Genomic DNA, 20,457 nt, shown 5'->3' with positions numbered 1-20,457 from the left:
AGGCACCCAAAGCGCTTTACAATGCCACTATTCATTCACTCTCACATTCACACACTGATGGAGGCAGCTACAGTTGTAGCCACAGCTGCCCTGGGGCAGACTGACAGAAGCCAGGCTGCCATATCTCACCATCGGCCCCTCTGGCCAACACCGGTAGGCGGTAGGGTAAATTTATTATATTATATTACATTACATTATATCATATTATATTATGTTACATTATATCCTCTTTCACATTAGAGCCACAACAGGACCCACTAGAACATGGGAACAAGTAAAAGTGAAATATAAGAATATTCTACAGAATGGTAATATTTATCACTTATATTGCTTTTAGTCTCTTGGAAAGAGACCCTGAAATAATCTGTTTGTTTGTTCATAACAGCAACCAAGAAAAGGGCAGAGCAAAAAAAGACAGGTGGTGGTCCTGCACCCCCTCGTTAACAAGTTGGTTAAGTGAATAATACCCTCACGGAAAAATCGATATCTCTCTATGAGCACACTGTCAAGCTGAGCTAAAGGATCCTGTCTATCCCGTAATATACGCTGAATTCTGAAAACTCTCCTCATCAATCTTGCACCTTCCGCAATGGGTTGCTCGCGTATACGGACAGGACATGGCTCCGACAGACTTCCCAAATCCACCTTCGCTTTTATAGCCGTGGTCTCTGATCTTGATTACACAAAGTAATTTACTATTACTACTCTAAAATATGAATTACATCTGAAATAATCAAATACATGAAATAGAATGATTAATAGTACATTTCCCTTTTTTTAGGAAATGACCTGTATGTATCTGTATGGAATCAATAAAAGAATCAAATACTGCATTATCTTTAGTTACATTGATAATGTTTATTTATGGAAAAACAGTGGAAAAATATCGCTGTTGCTTTCGTATAAATGAAGCGGACATACCTGAGTGGCCGCGATCTAATCTTGTTTACATGAAGTAAGCCTGCTCCCGAGCAGGTTTACACTTACGGATCTGTTGCTATGACAGCAAGTCCCGGATGAGCTAACTTACTTAGCGAGGTACGAAGAACGGACCCCTGATCATTAAAAAGTAGCACGGGAAAATAAAAGCCTCAATCATTCACATTCGAAAACTATACTTATCAACAAAGCATATATTTCAAAAAAGAAACAAGCCGCAGACTCTGACGGCTTAAATCTGAATGAACCAATTTAATGTGAAACATGAAGTTTGTTACAGTGAAAATGTGGATAAACTGTAGCCCTTAAAACATCCTACAGACACTGAGCAGTCTTATTATGTGGAGTCACAATCTGCTGTGTGCTAGGACAGCTTTTTCTGCTAAAACCAGGTCCTTACTGGTTGAAACAAGGGTGATGGGAGGGGTGAGACCTTACAACAACACATCATTAAAGTTAGGAATAATTCTTTGACATGAACTCGTGACCGTTCTGACATTACACACAGATCTGCTAAAAAAAGTTTAACAAAGCTTTAACTAATTCAAGTTAAACTTAAACCAGCTAAATGGCTTTGTTAATGTTGGGCTCGCTTGTACTTTTACACTGAAGTAAACTTTGCACATCCAAACTGTGAAACTGTGCCAGGGAGTAGAAACAAGAAAACAAATTCAGTCATCAGCTGAATTTTGAAGTCCACGGTTCATTATTGTAACCATGTAGATCTAAATGGAGCTGTTTCTGTCCATTCTGGACAAATCAACAGATAATTATGTCACAGTCAAAGTCACCTAGCTATGATCGCCTGTAACTCATAACAGCAGCAACTTTAAGTAAAAACAAAAACATCTGCAAATTACAGTTTTATGTTTAAACTGCACATAATACACTATTGTATAAAAAAAGTAACAGAGTTATTTTGTTCTTCAGTCTGTGATGCTTTTAGATGCTGATGTAGCATCAACACTCGCAAAAATGTACACATTTTCAGTAATGGGGCACACTCAGATTCTTTATGGCTGTGCAGTCCATGGTTGCTCAGGGCGACTCCTCTCTCTTCCACACTATCACCATATTCTTGTCACTAAGGGCAACTAGATAGCGTAGCTCAGGGTCCATGGCTACGCTGTTGATGGAGGGGCCTTCTACCTTGCCGTGGCCGTTCTTAACTGGGGTCGGCCACTCCAACACCTGCCAAAAACAAACAACATGTTAGTGCTGAGTGGAGAGAAAAGCGAAATGCATCTGAAGTTTAATCTCATTACACGCGGCCGACGTGAAGCTTCGGAAGTCTCAACTCACTAGTCTTTACATTTCATGTGCAGGCTGAAAGAGGCAAGCAAACTGAGCTCTCTTTAAAGAGTAAAGATGGATAGTGACATTTATTTCATTGAAATGTAGATTTAAAATGTCTCCATCCTTTACGTTATCTTAATGTCCTGCACAGGTACTCCTGTGCGCGATAATCCTGTGTTTATACGTGAGAGCTGGTCATTGTGTAATCTTCCAAAATGAAACAAAAATCAACTACACAGCTCAAATCTCTCATATTTATGGTGGTTGCACACATCTGTTATCAGAGATGCAGACAAAATCCGAGGAAATTATGCTGAAGCTAAAATAATACTTGAATGGCCCGTGTTTATCTATTGTAAGCTTCCTGTGTGCATTCCTGTGCACGTGTATTTCTCTAGGAACAACACAATTAACTGCTTCTGCAAATTTAAATGTCTTTTGAGTGCAAGACAAAGGAACTCTCTCTTTACGGGACTTCAGTGGATTCACACATGAAGGACAATGTTTCAGCCCAGTGCTGAGATCTGGGTATGTTGTGACATCACCAGAAATCCAGCTGGAAAACAAACAAGTGGGCGGATGAAGCTCCATGTGTTTTCACTTTTCAGAGCTAAGATTGTGAAACAACTTTAATAAGACATAAAAGTAAAAGAGAGTAAAAACAAGGACAACTAAGGAAAGTATAACTGATGATTAGGATAACGTTCACTAATCTGGGAGTTTGTTTTGTCTGACTGCAACTACCTCCCAGACTAATTTAATAGACTCATTTTTAGAAAAAAAAAGAACAAAAAAAACAATCGATATTTCTCTAAACAAGAATCGTAAGAGAAAGCTACTGTCTGAAAATACAGATACCTCAGTGGGCAGTATGGTTTTCCCAGTGTGGAAACTGTTCTTCTGGAGGTTGGGGATGTGGTATGTCCATATCTTGCCTTTGTCATCACCGCACACCATGTAGGCTTGACCTAATGATAGGAATGAGAACACAGAAAAGTACACGTGGTGAGTATCTGTGATGTTCTTGGTCAGAGGGCCCGGTGGCGCCAGTGTCCAGCAGCCTCGCCTCTGTCAGTGCGCCCCAGGGCAGCTGTGGCTACAATGTAGCTGCCATCACCAGTGTGTGAATGTGTGTGTGAATGGGTGAATGACTGAATGTAGTGTGAAGCGCTTTGGGGTCCTTAGGGACTAGAAAAGCGCTATACAAATGCAGGCCATTTACCATTTACCATGTAAGCACTAAAGTAGTTTTTCACAAGTTACCACCAGGAAGCTTTAAATGAACTTTAAAGTCCTTCAGGCCATTAGCTGTCTGCATTTCAAGATCTTCTAAATTAGTTCACGGCATAGAGTGATTGAGTTACATCAGCTTTCCTCTCTGTTGTTTCAGAGCTGCACGTCTGAGTGTGTGGCTTCAGTCGAGGTGTGCACTCATCTATTTTTGCTTTAGAACAGCGGTCCCCAACCCCCGGGCCTCGGACCGGTACCGGGCCGCGAGAGTTGAGGCTCAGGTGTGAAATGTATGGTTTTCAGGGTTTTTATCGGTTTTCAGCGTTATTTTGTTATCGTTTTTATTGTTAACTCGGTTTTCCTGGGTCTTTTCACGTGTGTTATGAATAGATCTTCTTTTTTTTCGGTACCGGTACTAGTTTTATTTTGTTGTATTTATCCGCAACACCTTAAAGGCCAGTCCATGAAAATATTGTCGGGCATAAACCGGTCCGTGGCGCAAAAAAGGTTGGAGACCGCTGGTTTAGGATGTTTTATTTATCTGATTCACTACAATCTGGAGGGTTAAAATCATAACCCTGGAACGTAATTTAGATTGTAAAGTGAAAACATCCAGTTCTACAGTAAAGCCTACAGGGAGTGCAGAATTATTAGGCAAGTTGTATTTTTGAGGAATAATTTTATTATTGAACAACAACCATGTTCTCAATGAACCCAAAAAACTCATTAATATCAAAGCTGAATGTTTTTGGAAGTAGTTTTTAGTTTTAGCTATTTTAGGGGGATATCTGTGTGTGCAGGTGACTATTACTGTGCATAATTATTAGGCAACTTAACAAAAAACAAATATATACCCATTTCAATTATTTATTTTTACCAGTGAAACCAATATAACATCTCCACATTCACAAATATACATTTCTGACATTCAAAAACAAAACAAAAACAAATCAGCGACCAATATAGCCACCTTTCTTTGCAAGGACACTCAAAAGCCTGCCATCCATGGATTCTGTCAGTGTTTTGATCTGTTCACCATCAACATTGTGTGCAGCAGCAACCACAGCCTCCCAGACACTGTTCAGAGAGGTGTACTGTTTTCCCTCCTTGTAAATCTCACATTTGATGATGGACCACAGGTTCTCAATGGGGTTCAGATCAGGTTAACAAGAAGGCCATGTCATTAGTTTTTCTTCTTTTATACCCTTTCTTGCCAGCCACGCTGTGGAGTACTTGGACGCGTGTGATGGAGCATTGTCCTGCATGAAAATCATGTTTTTCTTGAAGGATGCAGACTTCTTCCTGTACCACTGCTTGAAGAAGGTGTCCTACAGAATACAGCAGACTGGAAAAGATTTACTTCAAGGTAAGTTCAACCAAAATCACTAATGCTTTCATTTTTATGATATTAATTTCTAGTTCTTCAAATTTTTAGAATACAAATCAATAATTCTTCCAAAATTTCCATTCTAATATTTAGATCTTCCACTTGTAGAATAAAAATCACTAATCCTTCCAAGATTGTAATGGTTATTTCCTCTGTATGTGTCTTATCTTTGGAAACTTGGCTTCATCACATGCAGAGGAAGGAAGAACAATGTCAGGTATGTACAAGTGTTAGTTCTACATATGTTTGATTCCTGAGATTCAGTGGTCCCACATGGTATTCCTAAGATTTTTATTTGTGCTTCATGCAGTGGAAATACAGCTGCAAAATGCTGACAATGAAGTAGAAATACAGCTGCAAAATGCTGACAATGAAGCACGCATTGGTCTGAGCCTACAAGATGAGGATCCTAGAGGAGAACTTTGCAGGCAAGAGCAGTTTGTCTTTGTTACACAGAGATACTTACCACAATAAAAGAATACATCCACTAACATCTTATCCTCATAAACGTTTTAGGTGTACATGTTGGCAATTATCGGATCCATTGACCTGGTGGATACTACTTGCAGTTGCAGCTGCAACCATATTATTGTATGTGGTGGTGTTGCTCCTGCTCCATTCCAACAAATACATCTAAGTAAATAAATGCAGATTAAAAGGAAGATCAATAAAGTTTATTTCTTTACAAATATCAAAATTGTGTGTCTTTATTCTCACACTGGGTTAATGCGGGATGTCAAAGGTTGTCTAACATCAATATTTATGGTGGTTCAAACTGCAGACAAGAAAAGAAAACTACAGGTGAATCCAAATGTGATGCTCATTGTTGTTCCCAAGACTAAGCAAAAAATGCAATGTAATATATTTGTACTAATCTTTAGCTGTTAGACTACTAAAAGCTGACAGGGGTCGTTTGGATTCATATTTATGATCATTAATTTTTATAGGTTGTGTGAATGAGCAGACAAAAATGGCCCTTTTTGGGATTAATAAAGTTATGTGAGATTAGTTAAAAAGAAAAAAAATGGGCATTTGTGCAACATTTTATTTAATAGTACAGAGTCAAAGTTTATTGATTTCTTTTACAAGGTATAATTTCAAATAAAATGATTCCTAATGGTAGCTGTGCAAATCTTGTTATTAAGTTAGTTGTATTAGTTACACATAAAATTCCTAATGGGTATTCCTATTTTCCAAGATCCAGTATCCTATAAAAGACAGCAGAATTCAGTGTTCTTACTCGCTGAACGGTTGTTGTATAACAGCAAACTTTGGAGGAGTGGCAGTGGAAACAGGCTTGAATTAGGAGTCCATGTTGTTACCTTTTAGGAGAAGATGGAAAAGATGGATTCATTTGAAGGTTCTCCAATCAGGGTTAGTGGATCAAGCTGGAACCAGGGAGGTTGTTGCAGCTCTTCAGGGGTCTCAGTTTCAGAGCAATGACGTTCCATCCACTGTAAATTCATGGAGCACAGGAACACAACAAATCATTAATAAAAAATTAAAAATGAATAAAAAGATTGCAAAAGACACTTAGAATCGCCACCATAAATTTGTCTTTGCAGCCGAGGAGTTCTAATTATGGGAAAGAAAAATAAATGCTAGACAAGACATACAAACATGACCACCACACACACACACACACACAGAGAGAGAGAGACACTCACACAAAAGATCAAAAGCTATGGCGACAGCAGCAAGGAAAACCTCCCTTTTAACAGGAAGAAATCTCCAGCACTACCAGGCTCATGAAGGGGCTGCCATATGCTGTGACCGGCTGGGATTCTGTCTGCATATCAGAGATACAAAATGTTGTATTCATAATACTATTTCCTTTGTAGTATTGTCTTTTCTATTTCTATTTTACTTGTCATTGTTTTTCTCTCACACTTAGTGTGGTTTATTCCACCTACTTTCTGCTAATCTCCACATCACACTGATCAGATGGCGATGCCTTTCACCCTGGTTTATCTCTGACATCAGCACCAACTATTCTGTTGTTCTTATAATTTTTTCCTACATTGCAACATAACTTTGTATGTCCAATACCCAGATAAGAAATTAATCTAACTATAAATTGTTATCTACAAATTATATTAAGCTGTTACGTTCCTGCGGTTGTTAATTTTTATTTACATGTAGTTAGTGTACTGCTGTCAATAAGTTCATAACCACGTCTGTTTGAAGCTATTTTATTGGAGTATCTACCAGCAAGAATTTGGAAAATCAAAGATCATTTTAACAAGCTGTGATTTCAAAAGAGTTAAACATTGCACTAACACAATTCCTAAAAGCTGTTAATATATTAATTTAATTATATTTAGTTTATTTTTAATTGCATAAAAGATTCCAAACGAGTCGTCTTCCATTCCAAGTACTGGGCCCTGTTTCAGGAAGCCGGTTTAGTGGAAAAACTGAGTAAGTATACCCTGAGTTAACGAAAACTCTGGGTTTTCGGTTTCACAAAGCGAGTTCAGATGAAGCCTCAGTGAGTCACTATGACGACACACTCCGTGAAGCTAACCTGCCCCCTAGCAGGTTTACTACAACTAACCCTGACTGTCTCCGCCCCTTTGTCGGAAACCTGACAGTAGGAAGTGTCAGACATGGCGTGTCCCTTCCTTGAAGAGCCAGTAGATCGTGAAGCCCAAATTCTCCGCAGAGCTCTCCGCCGGGAGAGAGTGATCAGAGCGCGTTTGGACATTTTATCATTTCCTGATGATTTTCTGTGCGAACGTTACCGTTTTTCAGCACAATCTATAAGTTATTTGGATAACATCCTCAGGCCATATATTACGCATGTGACACATCGCGGACATGCTCTCAGTTCATTACATATTATTTGTATTGCACTTCGGTTTTTTGCAAACGGGAGCTTTCTGTATAATATTGGTGACGCTGAGCACGTTTCCAAGGCTACCGTCTGTCGGGCAGTCAGGAATGTGACAGTTGCACTGAAACGTCTCCTGCACTCGTTTGTGGTGTTCCCCGGTCATAGACCCACAAGATTCATCAAAGAGGGATTCCACAAAATTGCAGGTATCAGGATGAACAAAACTTAATTCATGATGTGGTGATACTTGAACTACTACTTAAATTTTACATTTATTTTCAGGGTTCCCAGGCGTGATTGGCTGTATAGATGGCACTCACATTCCAATCATTGCTCCTCCAGTAAATGAAGGAGACTATGTGTTAGGTATTTTAGTACCATGGGAGCATTTACTGGATATTGTTTTATAGTGACATTATGCAGGAAAACTCTGTCATTCAATAAGGCCCCTTTGTTTTAGTTATTTTTCTCTTTGACCCAAGAATTGATGTGTGAGAATCACAGGCTGTTACAAGGTTGAAATACCACAGAGATCACTCCCTCAGCTACATTAGTTTCTTAATCTTTTAGGAGACGCCTGTTGAGGCCAAATGGTTTGTTTCAGATTTCACTAATGTAAGAACTCTTTGTTTTGTGCCTTGAAAATATGTCGCTGAGATAATCACAATTGTAGCTGAACTGATAAACTACACAAAGGATGCTTCTTCACCCAAGGGCAGGAAGATGCTGCCTTATCTTGGTCTGTACTGGTTTAAACTGATAATCTGCTGTCTCATGAATTTTACCCTGTATATAAACTGTTGTACTTGTGAATAAAGTTGAGTCACTTTGGGAAGACAATCTAAAGCAGTCTCTGTTTTCTTGTTCTCCCAAGCTGCTCCCGAGCTCGTACTAACACGCTGAATGGCATGCTTGAATGTTACTTGAGAATTTATTTGACTGTGTTACAGACTAAGGGACATTCTCTGCTGATAGACGTCCACGCCTCGAAGGAAGTCGATCCACGGATTAGGCCCTGGAAACCGTTTCCTTCACTATGTGAACAGGAAGTCTTTCCACAGCATTAATGTACAGGTACATAGTTCCCTGTAGCATTTCAAACTAACAAATTATTTCATCATAGTAATGGATGCTAATTTGTGTTCTCTGCACTGTGAAGATCATATATGATGCTGCCAACATTATCACAAATGTGGAAGCCAAGTGGCCAGGCTCTGTCCATGACTCACAAATATTCCGTGAATGTACACTGAGCACAAAATTTGGACATGGTGAGTTGAAAATACTTTAAAATATATAAAGACCAATTGCTTCAGGGACATTTGAACTGAAGTGTATCCTTCTGTCTTAGGAGAGTTCACTGGCTACTTGCTTGGTGATAGGGGGTATCCATGTTTACCCTATTTGCTTACCCCTTACCCTGACCCTGAACCGGGCCCACAGCAGCGATATAATCTGGCTAATTGCAGGACAAGAGCCAGAATTGAAATGACTATCGGAATGCTTAAGGCCCGGTTCCAGTGCCTGCAAAGACTCAGGGTCACCCCAGAAAGGGCATGTGACATTATTGTGGCATGTGTGATTCTTCACAACATTGCCACAATTAGAGGAGAACACTGTCCTTCTGAACCAAACATCAGCAGTGATCCAAACCATGAACATCCTGACCCTCCCACGGACATACAAGATGGAAGCGCAGTCAGAGACACCATATGTCACAATCATTTCCTTTGACCCATCACCTCAACATGTTGAAAGAAGAATAAACTGATTTTTTGTTCAACTGGCTTTATTGGTCGCCTGTGTTTCCTGTACACAAAGTATTAAAAGATGTAAACCTCATAAAGTGTCTCTGTTGCTTCCTCCTCTGTAACAGCTGTCAATGTTTCTTCATTATTTTCCTGTAGTAAAGAAATAAACAACATTGCAGTTCTACTGTAAACTCATATGATCTGTGGAGTATTACTCACAACTGCATGTTGGTCTGGCTCAACAGGAGGCTGCACCAGATGCAGTACACCACCACCATCAACTGATAGAATATGAGGTTCATACAGGTCACTTATAACTTACAAGGGACCAAATGGCAATTAACAAACATACCAATCACCTTACACTTCATTGTCATTATGCTCTCAAAGACAACCAAGACTGAGGGAAGGCAAAATCAGTAGGAAAATAACTTCACTACAAAATAATCCATTATGGTAAAGAGTTTATCAAATGAATGAGTAGCACTGCAAAGGTGACTATGAAGAAAGGATGTATGCACATCATGTATTATTTTGAATTTACCCCCTATGTAGGCACTTGTGTCTTGCGGGGTTATTGACTCAGAGGATGTCCCCGCAGAGATGCCTTCGGCCACAGGGCGCCCACTGTTTTGGCTGAGGGCCAACTGCTCAGCCTCTGTGAGTGGTGGTGGTGGAGGACCCCCACCTGTTTTTCGGGCCTCCGCTTTTTTTCTGTTGGCTATAACGGGCCACATTTGAGCATACAGAGTGAGCAAATATGTACTTGTAATGTGCTCAGATAATTTCAATAAGTGCTTACAGAAAGAAAATTAATGTGGCCTCTAACTGCAATTGATTTACATGGGACAAACAGACCAAGCACTATGGCTCATAATACAATTACACCTTACCTGTTTGGACTATATTTTTATATTTCATTTTTACTTGCTGCCAGGAACGTTTGGGGCCTGTTGGGTTGCACCTGCGCTCACATCACGTCACAAAATAAATGTATAAAATAACAAATAAAATAACATATGATAAAATAACGTGTTAAATGGGTGGAAATCCCTAGATCAATGTTTATATTAACACTCACGCATTGACTCTGTCGGCTATGTTTTGCCATGCATGCTCCCTGTCTTTTGCAGCTGAGGCTGTGTTACTTTTTTCCGCGTAATTTGCATGTTATCGGCATATGCTGCCATCAGAATTTCGGCCTCAAGCGCTGTGAAATACATTGACCGCGCCTTCTTTCCCTCCGTCTCCATGGTGACTCGCTTAATCTGTGCTCCGCTTATCAGGGCTTTATGTATCCTCGTCCGCGCGTTTCACTTGGGGTTAAAGCAACTCCGCATTGATTGAACTACGTGTTATCAGCCTTTCTGAAACCGAATATTCCGAGTTGGACAGTTCGGGGTTACTCAACCCTGCGTATCGTTTTTCACTCTGAGTTTTCTAAACCGGCTTCCTGAAACAGGGCCCAGGACTCGAACCTGCGCTCAGACTAGTGATGGTCCGCTTGAAGCTGAAGCTCCGGTGCATGTGTCAAAAAAATCAACACACTGCTTCGGAAGCACTGTGTCGAAGCTTGATTCGTTTGGCCAGAGTCACGTGATCAGCGATGTCCGAAGCTTCATTTAGAACCTAACTGCTTCGGTGTCTGATTCAATGGTTTATAAGGAAGCGAATCATTCGCGGGATTTGTGGAGTGTTTTCATGGTGACAGATAGCGAACCACTGATATTTCTACTGAGAGATTTGGAGCCAGCGAGGAATAGAGGAGGTTCTGTTGTGTGGGAGTATTTTGAGTTGATTTTTGTCAATCGGGTGGGTTTTCCAGCTTTGTGTTCTGGCCGTTTGCTTTTGTTTTGTGCGTGTTTATCATATCTGAAAACGGGAAAAAGGTAAAATGTCAAAAATCTGCTTCCATAATATAAATATCATTAAATAACTTTAGAAAAACTTCCACTTGACTCTTTACATGTAATGTTGTAAAAATATATATTTTATTGTTTAATTAATCTGAAAATGTTAGTCTGCCAAATGTGCAGCAATTGAATTTCTTTATTCTCTTTAGCTGATAGTTTGTGAGGCCCAGGTAGACTGTATAACTGCATCTCTACCAGTTTCTCTGCACTCCAGCGTCTTCTGTTCCATGTGAAGGGATGTTCCTTAAGGCAGGAGAAATTATCTCCACGAAAAGGAACAGGTTCGGCCATCGCACACTAGAACAAATTCTCTTTTTAAATAAAAATGAAAAAGGGTTACCGTCAATGCATCATGTTTTTAATTTGCAAGTTCATAAGCATTTTCCTTTTCCATTTCACAATCAATTCTACCCCCAGGTCAAAAATATGTCTGGGAAAATTTCCTTAATATAATATTATTTATAAATACACCCCTCCGGCGATTAATTGCATACCTGCATGGAGGCAAGACCTCACAGCAGAAGCATACTCCATAATGTGTTTTACATTATTATATGTATATATATGTAACGCGGTATTTTTCAATTATTGTATTTACCAACATCAAGAAGTCACAAGCAAAGAAAGACCACACCATGGTGCATGTTTAAACAAGGAGAGTTTACTGGTCAAAACTATTTATTAAACGAATAAAACACATTTTAACCACCAAAAAATACACGTTCAAAGCAACACAACGGAGGCCCAATATCAGACAGGATTCCACTCTGTAGTGTGGGCAATCATAATGAAGCGGTTGGTTTTATTTTGTGGATTCAAGCTGCTCTTCATATTTTTGGCCACCAGATGTCACCAGAGAGGACTGTGTTGAAAAGCTTCGAGTAGTGAACCGTTTTTCAATACAAGCTTCAGTGCTTCAGAAAGCTTCATTTGGCCATCACTAGCTCAGACGGTTCAAAATTTTTTTTACGTGCGCTCAGAATAGTGGCACAAAAATAACGCCATATATTTTGACCACGAAAATGGCGCATCAGGCCAAAATCCTTTCCACGCCCACCCCGTTACATCACGCTCCAAAGCCCTATGGTAACTAATGTTATAAAAATGCTCCACCCCTAATGAGCATTTGAGCAGCCAATCAGAATCATCTAAGTCATGTGATCATGAGTACAGCAGCGGATTGTTTTAGTGATAGAAGCACCATGGAGGACGAATTTGAAGGTACCATCTCTCAGGTATGAAGCTAACTTTTACCTATTCGGAACCATGATAACAGGGTTCTTGCTGATCGGAGCTGGCTTGGCCCTGACTTATCGGAGAAATAAGAGAGCGGAACCAGCTGTTCAAACCCCCCCTAAGCTGACCGCTGGAATTGAAGCGATGGGACGAGGCGCGGCCTCCCACACCGAACGCAGCATAATACCCTAACCCAAAGGCTCAGTTTAGCCAGTTTAGCATTTATCCAACAGCACACTTACACCACACCAGGGCCTGTGGCTGCTGGCTGAGGCCACCTACACCACACCAGGGCATTAGTTGCTATTGAGGCCAATTACACCACACCAGGGTCTGTGGCGCTGGCTGAGGCCACTTACACCACACCAGGGCCTGTGGCTCTTGCTCAGGCCACTTACACCACACCAGGGCCTGTGGCACTGGCTGAGGCCACATACACCACACCACGGCCTTATTTGCTTCTGAGGCCACTTACACCACACCAGGGCCTGTGGCTGCTGGCTGAGGCCACTTACACCACACCAGGGCCTTAGTTGCTATTGAGGCCAATTACACCACACCAGGGCCTGTTGCTCTTGCTCAGGCCACTTACACCACACCAGGGCCTGTGGCTCTTGCTCAGGCCACTTACACCACACCAGGGCCTGTGGCTCTTGCTCAGGCCACTTACACCACACCAGGGCCTGTGGCTCTTGCTCAGGCCACTTACACCACACCAGGGCCTGTGGCTCTTGCTCAGGCCACTTACACCACACCAGGGCCTGTGGCTCTTGCTCAGGCCACTCATATCACACCAGGCCCTGTGCTTCTGGCCGAGGCCATCTTCACCAAACCAGGCCCTGTGCTGCTAGCTGTGGCCATGTACAACACACCAGGCCCTGTTCTGGTTCCTGAGGCCATCTTCAACAATCCAGGGCCTGTGCTGTTGGATAAATGCTAAACTGAGCCTTTGGGTTAGGGTATTATGCAAACATGAAGGTATGGTTATAGGATTGTCTTCGTAACTTCAGGTACTTGCCACCTAATCACTTGAATCCATAAATTGAGACATTGTGCTGGGGCCAGCAGCTTACGGCCATACCACCCTGAGCACGCCCGACCTCGTCTGATCTCGGAAGCTAAGCAGGGCTGGGCTTGGTTAGTACTTGGATGGGAGACTACCTGGGAATACCTGGTGCTGTAAGCCTTTCATTTTCATGTCATTGAACCGCTTTTGATCCAGAGAAGGGGTGTATTAAAAGACCAAAAGCAGCTGCCCATTAATGAGGGCACATTAACGACATTGCTTTTGGCTGTTTTCCAATGTCTTGTGCTGCTAGCTGATGCCACCTACACCACACCAGGGCCTGAGTGACCGGCTGGGGCCACTTACACCACACCAGGGCCTGTGGCTGCTGGCTGAGGCCACTTACACCACACCAGGGCATTAGTTGCTATTGAGGCCACGTACACCACACCAGGGTCTGTGGCTGCTGGCTGAGGCCACTTACACCACACCAGGGCATTAGTTGCTATTGAGGCCAATTACACCACACCAGGGTCTGTGGCTCTTGCTCAGGCCACTTACACCACACCAGGGCCTGTGGCTGCTGGCTGAGGCCACTTACACCACACCAGGGCCTGTGGCTGCTGGCTGAGGCCACTTACACCACACCAGGGCCTGTGGCTGCTGGCTGAGGCCACTTACACCACACCAGGGCCTGTGGCTCTTGCTCAGGCCACTTACACCACACCAGGGCCTGTGGCACTGGCTGAGGCCACTTACACCACACCACGGCCTTATTTGCTTCTGAGGCCACTTACACCACACCAGGGCCTGTGGCTGCTGGCTGAGGCCACTTACACCACACCAGGGCATTAGTTGCTATTGAGGCCACTTACACCACACCAGGGCCTGTGGCTCTGGCTGAGGCCACTTACACCACACCAGGGCCTGTGGCTGCTGGCTGAGGCCACTTACACCACACCAGGGCCTGTGGCTGCTGGCTGAGGCCACTTACACCACACCAGGGCCTGTGGCTGCTGGCTGAGGCCACTTACACCACACCAGGGCCTGTGGCTGCTGGCTGAGGCCACTTACACCACACCAGGGCCTTAGTTGCTATTGAGGCCACTTACACCACACCAGGGCCTGTGGCTGCTGGCTGTGGCCATGTACACCACACCAGGGCCTGTGGCTGCTGGCTGAGGCCACTTACACCACACCAGGGCATTAGTTGCTATTGAGGCCACTTACACCACACCAGGGCCTGTGGCTGCTGGCTGAGGCCACTTACACCACACCAGGGCCTGTGGCTGCTGGCTGAGGCCACTTACACCACACCAGTGCCTGTGGCTTCTGGCTGAGGCCACTTACACCACACCAGGGCCTGTGGCTCTTGCTCAGGCCACTCACATCACACCAGGTCCTGCGCTTCTGGCCGAGGCCATCTTCACCAAACCAGGCCCTGTGCTGCTAGCTGTGGCCATGTACAACACACCAGGCCCTGTGCTGGTTCCTGAGGCCATCTTCAACAATCCAGGGCCTGTGCTGTTAGATAAATGCTAAACTGAGCCTTTGGGTTAGGGTATTATGCAAACATGCAGGTATGGTTAAAGGATTGTCTTCGTAACTTCAGGTACTTGCCACCTAATCAGTTGAATCCATAAATTGAGACATTGTGCTGGGGCCAGCAGCTTACGGCCATACCACCCTGAGCACGCCCGACCTCGTCTGATCTCGGAAGCTAAGCAGGGCTGGGCTTGGTTAGTACTTGGATGGGAGACTACCTGGGAATACCTGGTGCTGTAAGCCTTTCATTTTCATGTCATTGAACCGCTTTTGATCCAGAGAAGGGGTGTATTAAAAGACCAAAAGCAGCTGCCCATTAATGAGGGCACATTAACGACATTGCTTTTGGCTGTTTTCCAATGTCTTGTGCTGCTAGCTGATGCCACCTACACCACACCAGGGCCTGAGTGACCGGCTGGGGCCACTTACACCACATCAGGGCCTGTGGCTGCTGGCTGAGGCCACTTACACCACACCAGGGCCTGTGGCTGCTGGCTGAGGCCACTTACACCACACCAGGGCCTGTGGCTGCTGGCTGAGGCCACTTACACCACACCAGGGCCTTAGTTGCTATTGAGGCCACTTACACCACACCAGGGCCTGTGGCTGCTGGCTGAGGCCACATACACCACACCACGGCCTTATTTGCTTCTGAGGCCACTTACACCACACCAGGGCCTGTGGCTGCTGGCTGAGGCCACCTACACCACACCAGGGCATTAGTTGCTATTGAGGCCAATTACACCACACCAGGGTCTGTGGCTCTTGCTCAGGCCACTTACACCACACCAGGGACTGAGTGACCGGCTGGGGCCACTTACACCACATCAGGGCCTGTGGCTGCTGGCTGAGGCCACTTACACCACACCAGGGCCTGTGGCTGCTGGCTGAGGCCACTTACACCACACCAGGGCCTTAGTTGCTATTGAGGCCAATTACACCACACCAGGGCCTGTGGCTGCTGGCTGAGGCCAATTACACCACACCAGGGCCTTAGTTGCTATTGAGGCCACGTACACCACACCAGGGCCTGTGGCTGCTGGCTGAGGCCACTTACACCACACCAGGGCCTGTGGCTGCTGGCTGAGGCCACTTACACCACACCAGGGCCTGTGGCTCTTGCTCAGGCCACTTACACCACACCAGGGCCTGTGGCTCTTGCTCAGGCCACTTACACCACACCAGGGCCTGTGGCTGCTGGCTGAGGCCACTTACACCACACCAGGGCATTAGTTGCTATTGAGGCCAATTACACCACACCAGGGTCTGTGGCTACTTCCTGGGAATTCTTTTCATCCCCAGCGTCCTGTTCTGATTGAAGAAAACCCTGTAAAGGTCAGGTTGAAATGGCCAGGTTTCAGGTGTTTGTTTCTTTGCTAGAGCACTAAACAAAAATATCCCTCTCCATTGGGCAGCCGTGGCTTTAAAAATGCACGGTACTTCCCGGTGTTTTTCGGGGAGTAAATACTGCCCCTCCACTTTCTGAAGACCAGAAAAAGATGTGCACAGTGCCTCAATGTCTGCAGATTTGTCCACTGGATTTGATCACTTGTTCATCTTCATATCTGGATGCCTTGTCTCTTTTTGTGTGGCAGGACAGTGAGGAGCTCGAGCTCCTGACAAAGGCAAATGCAGACAGTGTTTCTGATGAAGAGTCCTTGTAGTAATGATAGAGCTCACTCCCAAGTATCCAGAGGATACTCTGCATCTTTCCTGCTGCTGATATCGAACTGGACAATTGACTGGATGGAACATGGTCACAGATTGTCTGTGAAAGCATTTATTTGAACAGTGATAAGCAGGTAAACGGTGAAAGATACTGTTGATAGATTATATGATAGACTCCTAGTATTAAAAACAAAGTGTTTAATAACAGAATTAGCGAAATGTGTATATTTTGGAAACGTGCCTGTCTGTGGATGACTGCTGTCATTCATATGGGGGAAAGTACCAGCAACGCTGTTTGTTGGAAAATAAGTGATACTTTTGGATTCATTATGGATTCCTTTTATGGACAGTGTATTTCTTTACATGATTCCTGTTGTACATGCTGCTATTTGACTGCTTGCTGGTGCTGGACGTCTAAGGACCAGAAACTGCAGTTTCAGGATTGTTTTGATAATAGATTTGTTTGAAATTGTGGTGATTTTGAATCTTTATCCACACTATGATGAATTCAGTTTGTATTGTACTGTGGAAGAGGCAGTTTATTTTTTTATTTGTTTATTTTCTGAGCCAGAATAAGTGGTATTGACATAATTGCCACTAATGCCTGACTTTCTGTCAGCACCACAAACTCCCTGCCTCTCTTACTTGGGGCTTGAATATTTTCTTGTTAAACTGTAAAATAACATTGTCTAAAGATTGTTGTTTGTGCCATTAAAATCCTCACGTGTGAATGCATTTTCTTGTAAAATAAATGGCAAGTTGTTTTACTTCTGTGCAAGTAATGCAATTTAATACAATCGCTGATGTCTTGTCATAAATTTGTGCATTTATTTAAATACTGAGGTTTTCTGGAGGAAGACCTAAAGGGTACTAGCTGCTCTAACTCCATGTTTTTCTTCTATTACTTTGCACATGCTTGATAGCTGTTTTAGCTCCCTATCAGTTCCTTTAAGCCAACTCTTAGATAGTTTACCCACCTGCTGAATAACAGTGTTCCACACCCACTAACATTATACAGATCCAAGAGAAAAGAGACTGTAACGCAGTCTGATGTCTAAGCTTTAAATGAACAAGACTCACTTGTACATACACTTTGGCCATGTTTAATACAAACTCTGTCTCTTGCTCTATGGCAGCTGAGAGATGCTCCAGCCTCCCCATGCCCTTAATTGGATAAGTGGAAGAAAATGGGTAGGTGGATTCAAGCCCTTCTTACTCGCAAAGTGTTTTTGCAAATGTGATTGCATTGAGGGGACAGTAAGTTGAGAAGGTCTGAAACTACTGTAGATATTACAAGTACGGCAGGTTGTTTCAATCATTACATGACCACTAAAATATACTTGGAAATATTTTTCCAGTTTTGCCACTAGGGGGAGGTGTTGCTCAAAAGATTATTGCAGCGCATTGGCACTGAAAGTGAGACAAATAATTTAAAGGACCTGGTAGTAAACAAATGTTTATTTTCATATAGCCATATAGAAACAAAGAATAAATAGAAACAATGTATAGCAACAGAAACTTTACAAAAGAGAAATAATGTGATGCTTTTAATAATATTATTGGTAACTGCACTTCAAATGCAACAGATGTCCAATAAAAATGTTCTATTATCTACAAAATCAACGTGTGTGCTGAAACTATGCAAGTCTGACCTAAAAAAGCCAGTTAGAGATGACAGACGATGCAATAATGTTTTAAGTTGAAACAAACAAAAAAAACCAAACCCGGCAAAAACTAAAGTATGCAATCCATTTCTGAACCTTCAGGTTCATCCATAAATTTACTGACTAACCAGATCTGACGCTGCTAAGTATAAAGCAGCGTACTATGCTATATAGGGAATGTTAAAGAACTGGATATGTGAAAGCATTTTTCTTCCCTTCACTAAGTGCTACAAAATAGTCGTCTGTGCCAACTGCCCGGTGGGAGATGGGAAAGACACACAAAGGTTTTGGGCCAAAGGAAGGTAGCACCAAGGACCAGCTGCAGGCCAGTGTGCATCATTGGAATGCACGCACCTTTTATCACCATACCCCTGGTGATAGCCATCCTGATAACCGTGTTCGTTGATGGTAACCATAGCCACCATATTAGTCTTCAGGGCAGCGCATGCCAAGCCACTGCTGGATGGCCATCTCCTGTCTGCGGAGCTGCATAGCAGGCACGTGCAGAGGGGGGGGCTAGAGGGGCTTGAGCACCCGCCCCTTTCCTGATGGGTGCCCAAAGTGCCCTTTTGTTGAGGCAACTTTTTAAAAAAATATATATATATATTTTTTTTAATGTGTGTGTGCGGAGTCCTGTCTGTGCCCCTCAACAATAATATTTAACTATTAATCACAGTTTTGCTAAATAAAAGGATCTGGCTTGCATCAGTCACATGATCACATTTAACCAATGATCGCCCTTGACGGCAGAACGCGCTGGTTACGAGCCGGGAACGAGCTCACAAAGAGCACGCGCATTTTTAGCGGTCCGGAGCTGTAGGAGAAACACAAGTTAACTCAGAGACACAGACTGATGCGACACAACCAGTAAGTAGGTGTACAGCGTGCACTGTAGTGTGTAGCACACAGGAGTATTAGCTTATTAGCTTAAATGCATATACTATTATACGAAATGCATATACTATTATATATTGTACATATATTTATTAGTTTCAGATGTAGCCATTCTTGTATTTTGCTTGTTTACATTATTGTATTTTGCACAACTCTGTTGCTTGTGAAGCTCGCACACAAGAATTTCACTCACATGTGCTTTACCAGTGTACCTGCACATGTGATGTGACAATAAAAGTGATTTGATTTGATTTGATTTTTGATTTATTACGTACACGTTGGTAAGCTGTCTTGTTGCAACTGACGAACTGAAACAAACGAGCGTGCTGTGTGTGCAACAGCGCGACAAACATTACCTGTCCTTTTATTAACTGCACATGTAGTGCTGGTCACAGCTGCTGGCTACCTGTGTAAGGCTGTCATGGGTCTGTAGCTCTGTCACCGTTTTAGGGAACATATTTAGTTTTAAAGTAAGTTTCCGGGCTTTTCCTGCCTTTCTGGAGGGATTATATTTCACTAAAAAACAATTTAATATGCATGTCCACATAATTATGCATTATTATAATTATAATATATTAAAAACACACGCTGTATTTTAAAGAACATACATTAAGAAGCAGATTATATTAGATTTATATTTTAAATAAGACAAAAGTTGGATTTTACAGCAGTAAAATTATTGTATCTCTACAGTTTAAACATGTAATAAGCTTTGCCCTGCACAGAGTGGATAGTGAAACAAATGGAATCATCATAATGACATTATTTCATATTTATTACTTCCCCCTCCTCATTGCTTTATTATTGTAGCTCTAGTAATAAATAATAATGTAAGGATTCTGGATCAGCACCATGATGCCCATAGTATATACAGTATTCTGAAGAAGGACATGAGGAGGAAACAGCAGGAGCTGTGTGAGGCTACTAAAGGCAGTGCTATAACATTTTTCTGTCATCATTTTATTATAGATTAAGTGCAAGAGTTGTTAGGTGTGGATGATTAGATTATAGTTTATTGCAATAGCAAGTTGTGCCTTGTTCTCACATAGCAAGTGGAGAGTGATATATGAAATGATGGAAGGAAGAAGAAGGAGA

At 42.8% G+C, this 20,457-nt stretch overlaps 1 protein-coding gene, 1 long non-coding RNA gene and 2 other non-coding genes across 4 annotated transcripts; 3 read left to right on the top strand and 1 right to left on the bottom strand.

Annotated features, from left to right (window-relative positions):
* Positions 1 to 1,118: 1,118 nt before the first annotated feature.
* LOC113013532 (leucine-rich repeat and WD repeat-containing protein 1-like) lies at positions 1,119 to 6,181 on the bottom strand. Its single transcript, XM_026154528.1, has 3 exons — positions 6,175 to 6,181; positions 3,094 to 3,203; positions 1,119 to 2,130 (listed from the first exon to the last, which is right to left on the bottom strand). The coding sequence occupies exons 2-3, from the start codon at positions 3,190 to 3,192 to the stop codon at positions 1,978 to 1,980; spliced, it is 252 nt and encodes an 83-aa protein (XP_026010313.1). The 5' UTR covers positions 3,193 to 3,203; positions 6,175 to 6,181; the 3' UTR covers positions 1,119 to 1,977.
* LOC113013533 (uncharacterized) lies at positions 4,763 to 5,275 on the top strand. Its single transcript, XR_003270840.1, has 3 exons — positions 4,763 to 4,831; positions 5,049 to 5,069; positions 5,163 to 5,275. It is a non-coding gene; the product is annotated as an uncharacterized LOC113013533 (long non-coding RNA).
* Positions 6,182 to 13,652: 7,471 nt separating the features above from the next.
* Positions 13,653 to 13,771, top strand: LOC113014045 (5S ribosomal RNA). Its single transcript, XR_003270913.1, has one exon. It is a non-coding gene; the product is annotated as a 5S ribosomal RNA (ribosomal RNA).
* Positions 13,772 to 15,260: 1,489 nt separating this feature from the next.
* On the top strand, positions 15,261 to 15,379 carry LOC113014038 (5S ribosomal RNA). Its single transcript, XR_003270906.1, has one exon. It is a non-coding gene; the product is annotated as a 5S ribosomal RNA (ribosomal RNA).
* Positions 15,380 to 20,457: the final 5,078 nt, after the last annotated feature.

The sequence above is a fragment of the Astatotilapia calliptera genome, chromosome 20 (genome assembly GCF_900246225.1).
Source record: "Astatotilapia calliptera chromosome 20, fAstCal1.2, whole genome shotgun sequence".
NCBI classification, from domain to species: Eukaryota; Metazoa; Chordata; class Actinopteri; order Cichliformes; family Cichlidae; genus Astatotilapia; species Astatotilapia calliptera.
Note: the sequence above shows the minus strand (reverse complement) of the source record. Positions and strands in the feature narration are given on the sequence as shown.

Bases quoted from the DNA above. Each gene is read 5' to 3' on its own strand.
- LOC113013532 (XM_026154528.1), bottom strand. From the start codon at position 3,192: ATGGTGTGCGGTGATGACAAAGGCAAGATATGGACATACCACATCCCC. The intron at 2,131-3,093 runs GTATCTGTATTT...TGTTTTTGGCAG, and splicing joins AAACCATACTGCCCACTGAG to GTGTTGGAGTGGCCGACCCC.